The sequence below is a fragment of the Penaeus vannamei genome, chromosome 39, assembly GCF_042767895.1.
Source record: "Penaeus vannamei isolate JL-2024 chromosome 39, ASM4276789v1, whole genome shotgun sequence".
In the NCBI taxonomy this organism is placed as follows: domain Eukaryota; kingdom Metazoa; phylum Arthropoda; class Malacostraca; order Decapoda; family Penaeidae; genus Penaeus; species Penaeus vannamei.
Window position 1 is genome coordinate 2,449,965 of NC_091587.1, and position 14,526 is coordinate 2,464,490.

At 33.5% G+C, this 14,526-nt stretch overlaps 2 protein-coding genes across 3 annotated transcripts in view; one reads left to right on the forward strand and one right to left on the reverse strand.

Moving 5' to 3' along the window:
- The window catches only part of ND-MWFE (NADH dehydrogenase (ubiquinone) MWFE subunit), a 4,518-nt gene extending 3,463 nt beyond the window's left edge, over positions 1-1,055 (forward strand). Inside the window, exons 2-3 of the mRNA XM_070116371.1 lie at positions 267-353; positions 914-1,055. Of these exons, the coding sequence (XP_069972472.1) occupies positions 267-353; positions 914-952 (126 nt within the window). The 3' untranslated portion in view covers positions 953-1,055. The remainder of the gene's footprint in view (positions 1-266; positions 354-913) is intronic.
- Positions 1,056-1,134: 79 nt separating this feature from the next.
- On the reverse strand, positions 1,135-13,947 carry Pex19 (peroxin 19). 2 transcript variants are annotated; one of them, XM_070116369.1, is made up of 8 exons: positions 13,904-13,947; positions 10,566-10,660; positions 9,550-9,759; positions 8,153-8,361; positions 7,685-7,849; positions 6,156-6,242; positions 5,498-5,587; positions 1,135-3,909 (listed from the first exon to the last, which is right to left on the reverse strand). In XM_070116369.1, the coding sequence occupies exons 2-8, from the start codon at positions 10,639-10,641 to the stop codon at positions 3,697-3,699; spliced, it is 1,050 nt and encodes a 349-aa protein (XP_069972470.1). In that variant the 5' UTR covers positions 10,642-10,660; positions 13,904-13,947; the 3' UTR covers positions 1,135-3,696. The 2 variants fall into 2 exon arrangements, with proteins under 2 accessions (XP_069972470.1, XP_069972471.1); XM_070116370.1 differs by having other exon boundaries at positions 13,829-13,923.
- Between the last annotated feature and the right edge of the window lie 579 nt (positions 13,948-14,526).

The following is a 14,526-nucleotide window of genomic DNA, read 5'->3' on the forward strand; positions in this document are numbered from 1 at the left end:
GCAGTACATCATGAAAATAATTCCTTTATGCTTAACACATCTATTCACTGTCAGAATAGGTGCTTGTATCATTGATTCAAGGAGAGGAAAGAGTACAAGAGAGAAGGGGAATGGAGTTGGTTTTAGGGGGTGTAGTTGGAATAAACTTAGTCAATAAGAGTTTCCTTGGACATCAGAGATTTATGAAACTGTTTATAGAAGTAAGACCAAAATTAGTTCTGTTTGATGTTTATTCATTTAAACATGTACTTGTTTTCTTGCTGCAGCTGTACCAGCGAGACTTGAACGAGGAAAGGCAGAGATTCATGTTTCTTCGGGATGAACGCTTAACAGGCAGTGGATTCAAGCATTTTGTAAGTATTCCCATAAAAGATGGTGAAAGTCTGTGATTATTTTTTGTGTGAAGAATTCATATACATGGATTTTTTTCTAAACTTCATATCAGATGAAGATATTCAAGTTCAATTTGTCTTTTGATTACTAAAGATTAATTTTTAACTATGAGGGGCTGCAGCAATTTTTTTTATATTTTTTTATTTTATTTATTTATTTTTTTGCAAAGTCACCCTTTGAACTGGTATGACTAATACAACAAATTAAATTGCTAGTTTTGCTTTCACATATAATTTTTTGTCCTTTTTGAGTATCATTTGATTTATAATAAACTAGTGTAATTGTGTAAAGTTTACAAATTCTCTTTAGGATATTAAAAAATTACTTAGTAATATTACATTACTGAAAATACTTCCAATTATGGATTTAATGGCAGATGTGTTGGTGTAAGGCAGCCTTGAGTACTTTATTGTAAATGAAGAGAAACTGAATCTTCAAATATTATAAATATATTAGTTTTGTTAGTACATTCAGTATTTTTGTTGTTGAAAATGACGTAAAATTCTTCTCTTCCTTACAGGGTCTCGAAAACATCCCAGATGAAGAAACCTCTGAATAAGGACTTTTATGTTGTATAAAATTATATAGTTTAGCTGTATATAACAAGATCACTTATGGTTCTTTGTAATGCTGATGATTATTAAATTATAGACTCTTTAAAATTGTTTTATTTTCTGTCCAAAGGGTACACTGGCAAGATGGTGTATCTGCATAAGTTTGTGATATATTAATACCATAATATATGGGTGTAGAAAATGTATTTTACATTATATACAAATCCAGATAAAAAACACAAGAGATTTTCTGTAAGTATAACCATATAGAGCTTCAGGAAATAAGATATGTTACAATTACTTTGATCATCTGATTCATCTAATATTGACATGACTGATATTACACATATTTCGTTACATCATCTTCGAGACAGATTCCCTAGCAATGGGGGAAATATACATCTTGGGCAATCAATCCAAATTTAATTCCTATAACAAATGTCTCTTTGATCGGTGAACAAATAGTTGTGGACCTTCTGCAATAATAAAAGTTTATTCAATATTCTTCCTACATTTTGTTACCACTTACTCGCCTTGCATACAAATAGCACATTTACTTGATTTGGGGGGTGGGGGGGCAAAAGAATATACAACAATACAAACTTGCAAACACATCTGTTTATAAAAATAGGCATGCATCTTACTACTTTTTCAAATTTAAGCTATAAAGAGTATTATGTATATGAATATAATAAATGGTTATTACATATAAACTTGGAGCAAATAGTATATAATAAATTTTGGCCAACAATTTATGTTGGCTATCAGAATATTAACAATATAATTGTATATTACAGTGTATAGTCTGCAAACCAACAGTATATACTGCACATTACATATTTTTCAAAATACAAAATTACAACATACTATAAATGATGGATGATATTCAATTGAAACAAAACAAAATATGAAAAAAATATAAAGAATAGTGTAACTGACTAGAATACATAATAGCATCAACTAAATATATCTTGGTAAACTGTTGTCAAAGATAATTTGTCTTTAGGTCTGTCATCATGCACTTAGCTTCAGTGGGATACATTAAATCAAATTTCTTTTAACATACTGTAGTCCTATCTAGAAGATGAAATTTACATTCTTGAGTATTTTCTAAAGTAAATTGCAACCTCAGCTTACCCGGACTTGAACATTAATGTGGCAATGTTTGGCCATTGCAAACGGAATGCAATGGAACAACCTATGAATTTCGAGAGACTCTTAATAAGACTGGCATTTATAATCTTAATAGCTACCTAAATAGATTTGGCATATACATGTTCTCTATAGTTTATGTTATTATTATTATTATTATTTTGTTTTACCACCGTTACTATAATTTACGATTACTATTCTTTACGATAGAAAGAACGGAAAACTGAATTTCCATAGATTACTGTTTTAACCCACTGGCAAAAGGAATGTAATGTCCAATGTGGTTTTATTTTCTTAACCTGATGCTGCCAGAGATGACATGTCTGTACATGCCATGCCCACTGTGAATTTAGTTTATTAATTGTATTTCGTCACCAAAGAGCCAATTATTAGTACTACTTATCTCAGCTGTTTACCCTTTTCCATGTTTTTTTTTAAAATTTTCTTTTATATTATATTGCTGTTAGTAATGTCAATAACATTATAATAATTATAAGGTCCAATACTTTAATTACTATAATAATTATAATAATAATAATATTAGTAACTATATCGAGAGCATTAGTACGAAAAAGTTTGAAGAAAACTCGAGGAAAGGTGAAATTTGGGGAGTTCAAGAGGTCAACTAATTGACTACTTGGTAGCTAAGCACTTGAGCCAGTTAAATTTGTTTACGCAGAGTTAATTTTGTTGGCTTTACAAATGCTTACTCATCAATAAATTGATGACTAGGCCTACCTGACTCATCTCACCTATTACCATATTCCTTGGTTTTTTTTTTTTTGAGTGAAAAAAATGTTTTTATTAATTATCTTATTATAATTATATCCACTATTAATATTGTAACATTATGAATTATAATATCTGGAATTAAAAAAAAAAAAAGTTCAAAGATTCAAGGAAAAGGATAGCTGATGATGGAAAGGAAGCTTAGTAACTGCCTCCTTGGTGCTTCTGAAGGCATTTATGGGTAAATAAAAAAGGACAGTGTATGTATATATGCACTTCTGGCATCAACAGGTTAATATAATAAATCAAGCAAAATTAACATTATTGCCTAACACCATAGAATACTCTTGTCAAAATCCTTTCAGTACAAGTAATAATAATTTTTTACATATATTTCTTTATTTATATAGTGTTTTCCTATAATGGAATAACCAGTATTATAATTGGATATCCAGGATAATAAAATGTAAAGAATGTAAATAATCACTTCTATATGAGCTATACAATCCAGGAATTATTACAGGGATGAAAAGGGGTAATTTATGTACAGCAAATATCAGAGCAATGAAAAGGGGTACTTCGTACTGTGCCATGTCCAAGCCCTATGAAATCTTACTCCCATGAATTCAGTAACCTTTAGTACTGATAAATAACCTGATCTGATAATGTGGAACACATCTTTATCCCATTTTCAGCTACAATACATGAAAATTATCCATTTAATCTTAAATGGCTGTAAACTAAACCACTTCACAACTTGCATATTTACTCATGCCCAACTTTGCAATGCAGCACTCTTGTATAACTCTGGAGATATAAACAAGAAGACACACAATTCTCCTGACTAGGCGGCTTGTCAATCCGTTAATCACATAATAGAACACTGTTCAGCTTGAGGTTGTTGCTGATCTGACGGCGCAGCATTGGGATCTTGTGCTGCTCCATCCTGGCCGCCTGGGAATCCAGCTGCTCCAAGAAGAGTGGACATATCGGGCAAGATGGGATTGCCGGCGGCGTCAAAGTTGATCACTGGGCCCATGTCGCCTACCAGCTCCTTTGGGGGTTGTCCCATTTCCTGTAGCTGTAGGGTGGATGTGGGTGTAATCAGTGGTGATTATATTATAGAAAGATAGTCCGAGATGTGCAAATTGTGATTCTGTTGTACTGACGAATGTGAGAGAGCAATGTTCCTGAACAATATTTTTGGACTTGGCTGATATCATATAGTAACAATTCAAAGTATTTCCCAGTAAAATCACATTTAACCCACTGGATATGAGTGACATGACCATCACATAACGAAATTTGGCTGAGGGCCGGGTGACAGAAATGACATCATGTGTGCACAAGGCTCTTGCAGGAAGATCAGACTCAGTGGGCATTTAATCCTATGCCGCAAGGTGGCATGTATGTAGATGTTATGGCAGTTGTGGGTGGCATATCATGACCATTCCCACGCCGTTGGCTCATTGGACAGATTTTTTCTCTGATAGTGGCATCATACCTTTAATTAAGGTAATAGCACCTAGAATGAAGGAAACCTTCAACAATTTTATATTTTAAAAAATTATATCAAATCACTAGCATTTAGATGCCTAATGTTGCCTGCAAATTACCGAATGAACTGGTACAAACAAGGGAAACTATTGATGTGGGCAACAATCCTGCGATCATGTCCACTTCCCAAGTTTTTTTACCTGGTGTTATTGGGTAAAGGAGCTCTTGTATTATTTCCACTAGTAAATGAGTCTGCCTGTGAGACATTGCTGAAAGAGGGGCTAGTTTGATGAACAGGTAGGCAGATATACCTGTAATCTCTCTTCAAAATTATGATTCTTTTAAACAAGCACTCATTCCAATTAATTAATCGAAAGGAAACTTCCATCATGTAACACTCTACAAATAAGAGATAACACACAAACAATAATCTCTCTTATCAGTATGTCAAGAAGTTTCATATTACAGAACAAAATTACACTGTCCTAAACTAGAATAAGCCTTGTACATATTTTTGATTAGTAAATGTCAGGAGAACCAGTGTCCCATAGAGCAGCAGACCTGTGAGGGTAAAGTGTAGTGCAAATACTTTCCATACTACTGCTACTCCTGGTGCCCTTTGACTTTTTAATTCCTAAAACTGTAACTGTAAAATTCAAATAGCAACTGCGTCCACAAAGTGCTCAACCTATCAGAAACAATTATGGCTTAAAGTTATTATATATTATCAGTTCCTGGAGCATTTATACGTGACCCTCTGTTTCATTTATTTTCCTCCTAGGTCCTCTGACAAAACCTCTAGCCCCCATGTAAAATATTCTAGATCTGCCATTGATGTGACAAAATAAAAATAAAAATAATGAAGAATCTTACAAGGAACAACATCCTCTTATCTTCATTTCTAAGTGTTCATTTCTTAAGTGTATCATCAAGTGCCCAACTAATACATTTTTTCCTATGTCAAAGTATTAGTTACAAAGGAGACTCTCTAAGCAACGATGAGTCTGTAAAACCTTCAACTCTGAAATGTTCTTTTGGATTTCCTTCTGTACAAATAATACAAACCCATATATCACTTTATATACTTTAAAGTAGCCCTTGACAATCAGGATCTCTGTAATATATAAAATCATATTTCAAATAACGAAATGAAAGTAACGCATAACACAAACCTTTTGCATATGCTGCATGATTTTCTCAAAGCGCTGTCCCTTCACTTCATCGGAATCAGTTTCGTTTTCTTCTTCATACATTTGCACAAGCTGAAATAAAATAAATCATTAAAAAAATCTAGTGGATGCACAATACAGTTCATACAACAAATTATAAAGGAAATCTTACACAACAATAATGGTGTAATGACAATAGTTATGGGACAGTATGTGACAGTAAGAGAAGAATATTAATTCATTTCACATAAGTAATGCACATTCTTTTAGGAAAATATTCTAGGGTATTATAATATTTTTGCTAACATAAATTTCTGGAAGTAAAATAAATCTTTAAAAGAGATGAATATTGTTTATAATTACTATTAATGATCTTTTTACTAATGAATACACTTCAATACTGGTTTTGTTCAAAATATTTATGAAATATCCATGAATGCTTCTCTGTTTTAGTACAAATCCTTTACGGCCTAAGGTAATGTAAGTGCCTTATCAAAATTACTATATACATATGATATTACTGAAGATTTTAATTACTTACTCATAATCTACTTTTGTCAAACATTTCAGGGACTGAAAATTATCTTCAGTATCTTGTAATAATAATGATTACAAAAATTATAATAATTATCATTCTAAAAAAAAACACAGACACACAAACCTGTTTCATGACTTCAAACTGTTTGTTGTATCGCTCAAATTCTTCTGCCGGGAGACTGTTCCGATTGTCAGCAAGCCAGTCTGGATACTACAGGACAAAGATTAAGATTCAAGTTTCACATTCACTTTGTAGTCTGACAAATTTCAAAACTGACTAGTCAGCAGAATATTAAGCAAAAATCAACTTCAACATATGCTGCAACATCCTTACAAAGGACATCATATATAATAAAACTTATAGGTATACTATCTATATAACTATATCAGAATGAATTATCACACGAGTGGTCTCCATTTCATTTCACTTTTCCGTAACTAAAATAGCAATATATAAACATATGAATTTGAGTAAGAGAGGACAAAGAAAAAGAAGAAAAAGAAGAAGAAGCTGCTGCTTGATGACTATGAAAAATGATAAAGAAAGAAAATTTGAGGAGAAAGGACCAAGAAGTAGATGAAAGAGAGTGAGTTTCGGATATTCTTCCGTGAGACAAAAATCCTACAGAAGGGTTCCATAATATGTATGAGTCCAAACACCATCTTAACTAATAAATGATAAATGTATACATTTCTGGCCTGTCTTCATCATTATTAACTATTTTCATAAGGCAAAATATAGTTTCTTGAAAGTTAAGATTTCTTGAAAATATGCTCATTTGTGCATGCTATGTAATATTCTTTAGCTTGTCCATGTGTAGTTCAAATTCCATAAAATTCTATATCTTCAAAACACCTGAATTATGGAGAAAATAAGTATAATCATGATGAATGATAAAGAATTTAACTTGATATAATGGAAGAAAAAACTCACTATGCACAACAAAATTTTAATGGAATGTAAGAAAACTGTATCACATTCTTGTAGGATTGTCTCATTTTCCAAGAAATTCACAGTGAATTGTGTTTTTTCCCTGCTAGTACTAATAAAGCTACAATTAAAAATACCCATCACCACATATATCAAAAGCAATTTTATAAAGCTCAATAAAAATATTAACATAAGCATAGCACATACCATTTCTCTTTTCTACTAAATATGATCAGAACTCACTGCATAAGTTTGATGTTGGTTACATATGACTTCCCCATTACACGTGACTGAGTGACAATTTTTCAGGCATACTGCCATTATATGCTCAAAGGAGAATCAAAAGGAATGTGCATCCAAAGGAGTTCTCTGTCCAATGGCCCTAAAAATGCTCTATTAAATGTTTTGGTAGTTTTTACTTTCATCTATTATATAAGTTTTAATGTGCATATACTGCTAGAGAAAAAGGTTTAAATTAGAGGTGAAAGCAGAAGAAAGAGTGAATTTTGAAATCTTTGTACACCCTCTATATCTTGGATGCCTTTTTACACTCCATGTAACATTAGAATATTGTTTCATACAGACTATAAATGATGATGATGATGATATTGGTGATGATAATGATGCTTTTACAGCAGACCTCCAGGAACCAGAAATAAAATAATAATACCAATGATGATAGAGTGATGATGATGATAATATGAACAACAATCCAAACCAACCTTATCTGTGATCTCCTTCATAGGAGGATACAGCACTTCCTTCGACAGGATATTTTCCAGCATGACCTGCATCAAGGGGAAGAGTCCTCCCATTCCTTCTCCTTCTGCTCCTCCAAAACCCAGGTTCTCAAACATCTTGTTCAGATCATCTGCTGTTGGAACACTCTAGGAGGATAAGATGGGACTTTAGGGTCATACAGTAGAAGGGAGTGAAGATTTGTCTACGAGTAAAAATAAATCTGAATCTCATGAAAGGTGTAAAACCAATTCAATAAATTGTAGGTAATGTAAGCATTATTATAAGCTGACTTGAACTTAAAACATCTGATACAGTTGCAAATACTTGTTGAATCAATCAGCAAATGTTCCTAAAGATACTGCACTATCAACTTATATTCAAAACATCCTGACAGAAAGTACAAAATATGAAACAAAAAATGCAACCACACACACATATATCCCTCTTACCTGAAGTTGCTCATTGTTCTGAGACAACTGTTGCATGGTTTCAGCAAGGCACTGAGTAAAGTCTGTGTCAGGCTGGGCCTCCGAAACAGTCTTGGTAGCAGCCTCTGCAAATTTGGCAAATTCTGCTGACATTGATGATAGATCCAGTGGTGGGGCTTCTCCAGGTGGTGGCTGTGGTACAACTTCTTCTGGCTTCTTGTCCCCTGCACCTGTATCAAAAATTCAAACGTAAAAAATCTACCTAATTTCCCACTGGTAAGGAAAATTATGCATTATTTCATCACTCTATTGGACGAGGTGTCAAGATGTACATAAGGACCAAGTTTTGGTCAGACCGCATAATATGTTCCCTCTTGGCTAAGAAGATGGGCATGAAAGGGTACTTGATGGTATGGAAGTGTTGTGCACTATTTCTTTGTTACTTACAGGTTAATTTTTCATCTTGTAACTAGTGATCGTAGTTATGATCATCAATATGTTATTCTATTATTCCCCAACTATTTCATTTGAATTTGACACATAGATTGCACTAAAAAATATCACTAAAACAATGCAATTCCTTTGATGTTCCTCATTTGTATTGCTCCTAAAGACCACTGCTGTCAGTTATAAATCTAATCATATAATTGCCTGAGAGCACATGATGCTTAAACAGTTTGACCTGATTGATTCAGATTTTGTGTAAGTTGCACAAATTCTGGGCAGAATATTTAACCCACTAGCTTAAAAATCAGCGCGTGGGCGAGTCCGGGAACCTGCCCGCCCGCCACCTGCCACAGGCGACAAAATCAGAGTGTGAACTCTGATCTGGTGTCGCACTGGCAGGACACCTGGTAATGTTTACTTTTCCAGGTGTTTCATATGTGGGACACCTGTCGTAAGTAGGTTAAGTGCAGTGCCACAATATTTGCATTGCTGATCTCTGCATATATGAGTGTTGAAAATAAATATTTAATCTCAAACTACTTTCCACAAAAAAGGAAAAAGAATAAAGGAAAAAAAGATAGAGACTGAGTGAAAAAAGAAAGAATAAATTAATAAAAGAAAACCTTTCTTCCATAGTATGAGATAATGTGATTCTGATTTGAAATGTATCAATCACATTTTTGCACTGTGAGGGAAAAGGAAAAAAATTAAAGTGTAAGAAATTTTAAAAGAGGAAAAAAGAAAGAAAGATGAAAAAGAAAAATGAAAAGAAAAGAGAAGCACAAGGAAGAAAAAAGAAAAAAAGAATGAAAGAAGAAAAAAAAAGAAAAAGAGAAACACAAGGAAGAGAAAAGAATGAAAGAAAGAAAAAACACAATGAAAAAAAGGGATAATCAAAAGAGAAAAAAAGGACACAAGAAAAAAGGCACAAAAAGAAAGAGAGAAAAAGAAGAAAAGAAGAAAAATCGTACCTTCCTGCTGTTCCATAAGCGTTCTCATCGTCTTCTCGAAATTAGCTGTTGCCTGCTGGATGAACTCCTCTGTCCATATATTATTCTCCCCACCTCCTTGCGACACAGCAGCACCAACACCCAAAGCTGCCATTGCCGAGGCTAAGTCAGCACTGGGAGCTTCTGCATTGGGCTTTGCGGGCGGAGGCTTGTTGAAGTCTTGTATAGCATCTGCGGGTTAGAGAGACATGAACGTCTGAAAGGATGTCTAATCTGACCCAAAACAAATGACGTTTAATGCTTCCCTTTCTTTTGTTACAGGTACTAGTTAATACTACTAGTACTGTGTCACTGCGTGTGTTTGTCCTGATTTCATCCGGGGATGGGGAAAGACGCCAAGATTTACTAGTTCACACTTACTACATTCCATTCACACATAAAAAAAGTTGATCTTTATTAGCATAAGAAATATCCTTTTCAGCAGGAAATACACTATGCACAAGGCATGCTAACTGTATAGTGGGTTTTCTACCACTTGATCAACACAGTAGTATATTTTGCCTTTCATTCATATTTTTACTGACCCTTTATCATAAAATTCTGATTTTTTCTGAGGTAATGGATTTACTTAAATGATGGGCAAACAGTGCATCAATTAATAGAGAAATACAACTGATGCTAAAGATAAAAGGCAGTAAAATGCAGTCAAGTTCCCCTCATCTTAGATATCAATAAAGATTGCAAGGAGGATAATGGCTTCAAAGAAAGGTGTTGTCACCTACAAAGATGATCTAATGCTACAAAATAATCACTAGGGAATCAAATATTTCATAATAAAAAAATAAATATGTCAAACATCTTGTATAATAAGTTCACAAGGAATGAAAGACATTTTTACACTGTGACAATCCGTAAAACTGCACAACACTTCTTATTGCACATTAATTTTGTAAAAAAAAAAAAAAGGCAAGACAAATAGATAAATAAACAAATAAATGAATAAATAAATAAATAAACACATATAAATAAACACTGACCGTTCAGAAGATCATCTAAGTCTGGGTCAGGAACAGCTTCCACCTTCTTTTCAGTTTTGTCTTCTTCGCCTGACATTTTATGTTCTCAGGAAGCTCTGCAATATATTAAAAACATATTAGCTAAATTAATTGTCATCTAAATCCTTGAAGTTGAAGAAGAAGAAGAAAAAAGGTAATTATGTCAACTAACTCTCACTAAAAGAGGAGGAAGAAGAAGAAGAAGAAGAAAAAGAAGAAGAAAAAGAAGAAGAAGAAGAAGAAGAAGAAGGAGGGGAAGAAGAAGAAGAAGAAGAAAAAGAAAGAAAGTAAGAAAAATAGAAAGAAAGAAAAAAGGCACATTTCTTAATTATGATGCATTTATAGAACTCTGCCAACATATCAAGCCTAAGCAATTAGAATCAACTGATGCAAATGTTTTGTGCTTTGTAGCTCCATAGAGACTCCCTTTTAAAAAGATATAATTTAAATGGAAATGCTGCTTCTTCCCACTCTTGCATGAAGGTTACTTGTTTCTACAGTACAGGACAGAAATAAACAAGACAGACAGAGACTCAAACACACACAAATAGATACACACACACACACAATCAGACACAGGCATGCACACACGCACACATGCATGCATGCACGCACACAAGCACATACACACACACACGGACGCACGCACAAATTGTATTCGTGTTGAAAAATGTAGAAAAGGTATGAATGAGAACAAATCTCAATATAAGAGATATATTTGACTAGTTCTAAATATAATAAACAAACATAGACTCAGACACAAACAGACACACACATACACACACACACACAAATGCACGCTTACACACTCTCTCTTACTTTGTAAATCTATACTACTATTATTACTACTACTACTAAAACTATTTTGTCTTTAGTGTTCTGCATATCCATGAAGTACCTGCATGATCTCATGATCTTTTTTCGGAAGAGGTTTCATAACATCACCGATAGCTTATCTCGACAGTTGTATAACCATAAAGAAAAAGCATCATAAACAACTTTGGTGGTCAACTGTCATCCCCTCTGATCTGTTACTGATATATAACTCATATATAATGATGACTTCAACAATAATGATAATGATAATGATAATGGAGAGAGAGGGAGGGAGGGAGAGAGAGAGAGAGAGAGAGAGAGAGAGAGAGAGAGAGAGAGAGAGAGAGAGAGAGAGAGAGAGAGAGAGAGAGAGAGAGAGAGGAGAGAGAGAGGAGAGAGAGAGGAGAGGAGGAGGAGGAGGAGGAGGAGGAGGAGGAGGAGGAGGAGGAGGAGGAGGAGGAGGAGGAGGAGGAGGAGGAAGAGGAAGAGGAAGAGGAAGAGGAAGAGGAAGAGGAAGAGGAAGAGGAAGAGGAAGAGGAAGAGGAAGAGGAAGAGGAAGAGGAAGAGGAGGAGGAGGAGGAAAAAAAAAAAAAAAAAAAAAAGCCATCAGCCAGACTTAAGGAAGTAGTATTTTAAAAGTAATCCTGGCACAAGGACACCCTTGTACACCATTATACTCGTTTTCCAATGATTGTTTGGTAGGTGGTAGTTCAGGGGAACTCCACACTCCACTGACGATACACAGTGTAGTGTTGGACCTATGGTGGATGCAAGCCTTTAAGATTTTTCAAGGCCCTACAGACACTTCATCTTGGGGCCTAAGGGTGACAATCTACAAACAAGTGCACCACTGCAGTCTATGCTGGGACAGAATGGTCAGAAAGGCTTGGGTGCTTGTGTGAAATTTGTGCCAGAGTTCGGCACAAGAGAGCGTAGATCCACAAAAAGGACCACAAAGCATACATTATACTTAAAAGAAGATGAGAACTTGTCTCTGTAAGTAATCTCTATCAAAACTTTTATATCCTTTCTTGTGTTTATAAAATCCAAGTGATATAAGCTTTGATATAGAGCAAATCTTACAAGACTTGAAATATTACTCTTATCACAAAATACTAAGCCATCTCTGGAATGAAATAATAGATCTGTTATCCAGTGCTTATAAGCGAACATATTTGAAATACAATCAACTTGCTCAACTCAAGGGAGTATTAGGTGATAATGAGTAATATTCTAAAACCAATAATTCTAATATTAACAATAGCAATATGAAGATATTTAGTAACAGTAAAACAAGTAGCAACAAAAACAACAATAATAATAATAATAATAATAATAATAATAATAATAAAAATAAAAATAATAATAACAATAATAACAATAAAATAATTATCATCACAATGTTCCTTATCATCATATAGGCCTATCACAATAAATATCAAGGATAACTGCCAGACTAATACTACTTATGATAATAATAATAAAGATTACGGTAACAAATATAAAAACAATCAAAAGAAAAAACTACAAACAATAACAAAAGAAACAAGGATAATATGTTATGCTGTACATATCCACATCATTATCATGATCTAATTCTTGAGGAAAAGAGGTGGTATCACTCCTTGATCAAGAAATTAACCCCAAACAATCTTATTTCTGAAGTATACAGGACAAGTTCTCCTCAGGTCTTGTTGACAAAAGCAATCTATGAATCCTTGGGAGAAGGATGCATGTTTACCCTTGCATTCAAATACACTAAGCCCATTAGGAGGAAAATACATCTTTACATTTAAATACACTGGGCACACTGTATTGGTGATTTTTTAAAATGAAAATACAAACATAATTCAAACACAATATAACTGCGATGTTTCGAACTTAACTTACATAATAAATCATACATAATAAATATCAAAATATGTGATCAATTTGTTTTTTTACTACTTGTTTTTTTACTACATCCCATGAAATACTCTTGAGTTCAAAATATCATAGGTTAATTCCTGTTCTATTGTGGTAGCAATTTAATCCGACTTTTATGGACATCTCATTGTGTTTGTCTTTGTGGGATTTTGGAAGATAACTAATACAATTATAAAATAAATGTAATTTTGAACACAATGCTGATTTCAACAGCTTTTATTGGTGATCAATACTTTTAAAACATAAAATGAGCCCTGACTCGCATTCTTTTGTATTGCAGTTTTAGCTTTAGCAGTTAATTGCAAAGCCTAGTCAGATTGCTAACTTCAAGGCTCCAATGAAGCTTTAACAATGCTGAAACTTGTGGTTACTTATATCAGGCCCAAAAACATTGTACCAAATTATCTCTGCCTCATCTACATTGGTAAGAGATTGAAAAGAAAATTTCTTACAAGAATTTCAGACAAAAAATACATAAGTTATGAACCTCTACCTCCAGTTACCTTCAATATTTCTTATAAAGATTTCCAAATCAATTGAGTAAATAAAAACAAAATAATTAAAGCTCAAATACTGACACTGCACTAAAAATATCCTTTATATGACGCAGCACCTCTGTCCTTTACTAAATAGTAAAAGAACACAAAAACAGTTTGAACAAGAAAGGATATTGCTAACAGGAAATCCTTGCATTTAAGGTTAAAAATATGTGATACAAATGTTCCAACTGGTCCAGCTGGCTGTGAGATCCTGCTAATATGACAACAGTACATAAGTATGTAGCATGACTAAGCATTTCATAAATTGGAACGATCCCTCAACTTTAACCCAAAATATCTAACACTGCTTTCCACTAACAACAGAGAGAACAAGGGAAATATATGTTTCATGTTCTAGTAAATATAGGAATAAAATAATGCTTACCTACTGCTGACAAAATAGATAAGGAAGGGTTTTCTAAGTGACAATAATTTGTACATCTTGCTTCATAATACATGTATTCCAGGGGTATTACACTGGAATTATGAATTACCATTACATTAAGAATAGTTCATCTTCCTACACAGCCATAGTATGTTTGAAGAGGAACATGCTTATATATGTTTCTTTATAAAGGTCTTTAATCACTGTGGCATAATTTTTCTTTAAAAAGTTATTTGTTCTTGACAGACACAATGACAACCTACTTGACATATTGCCA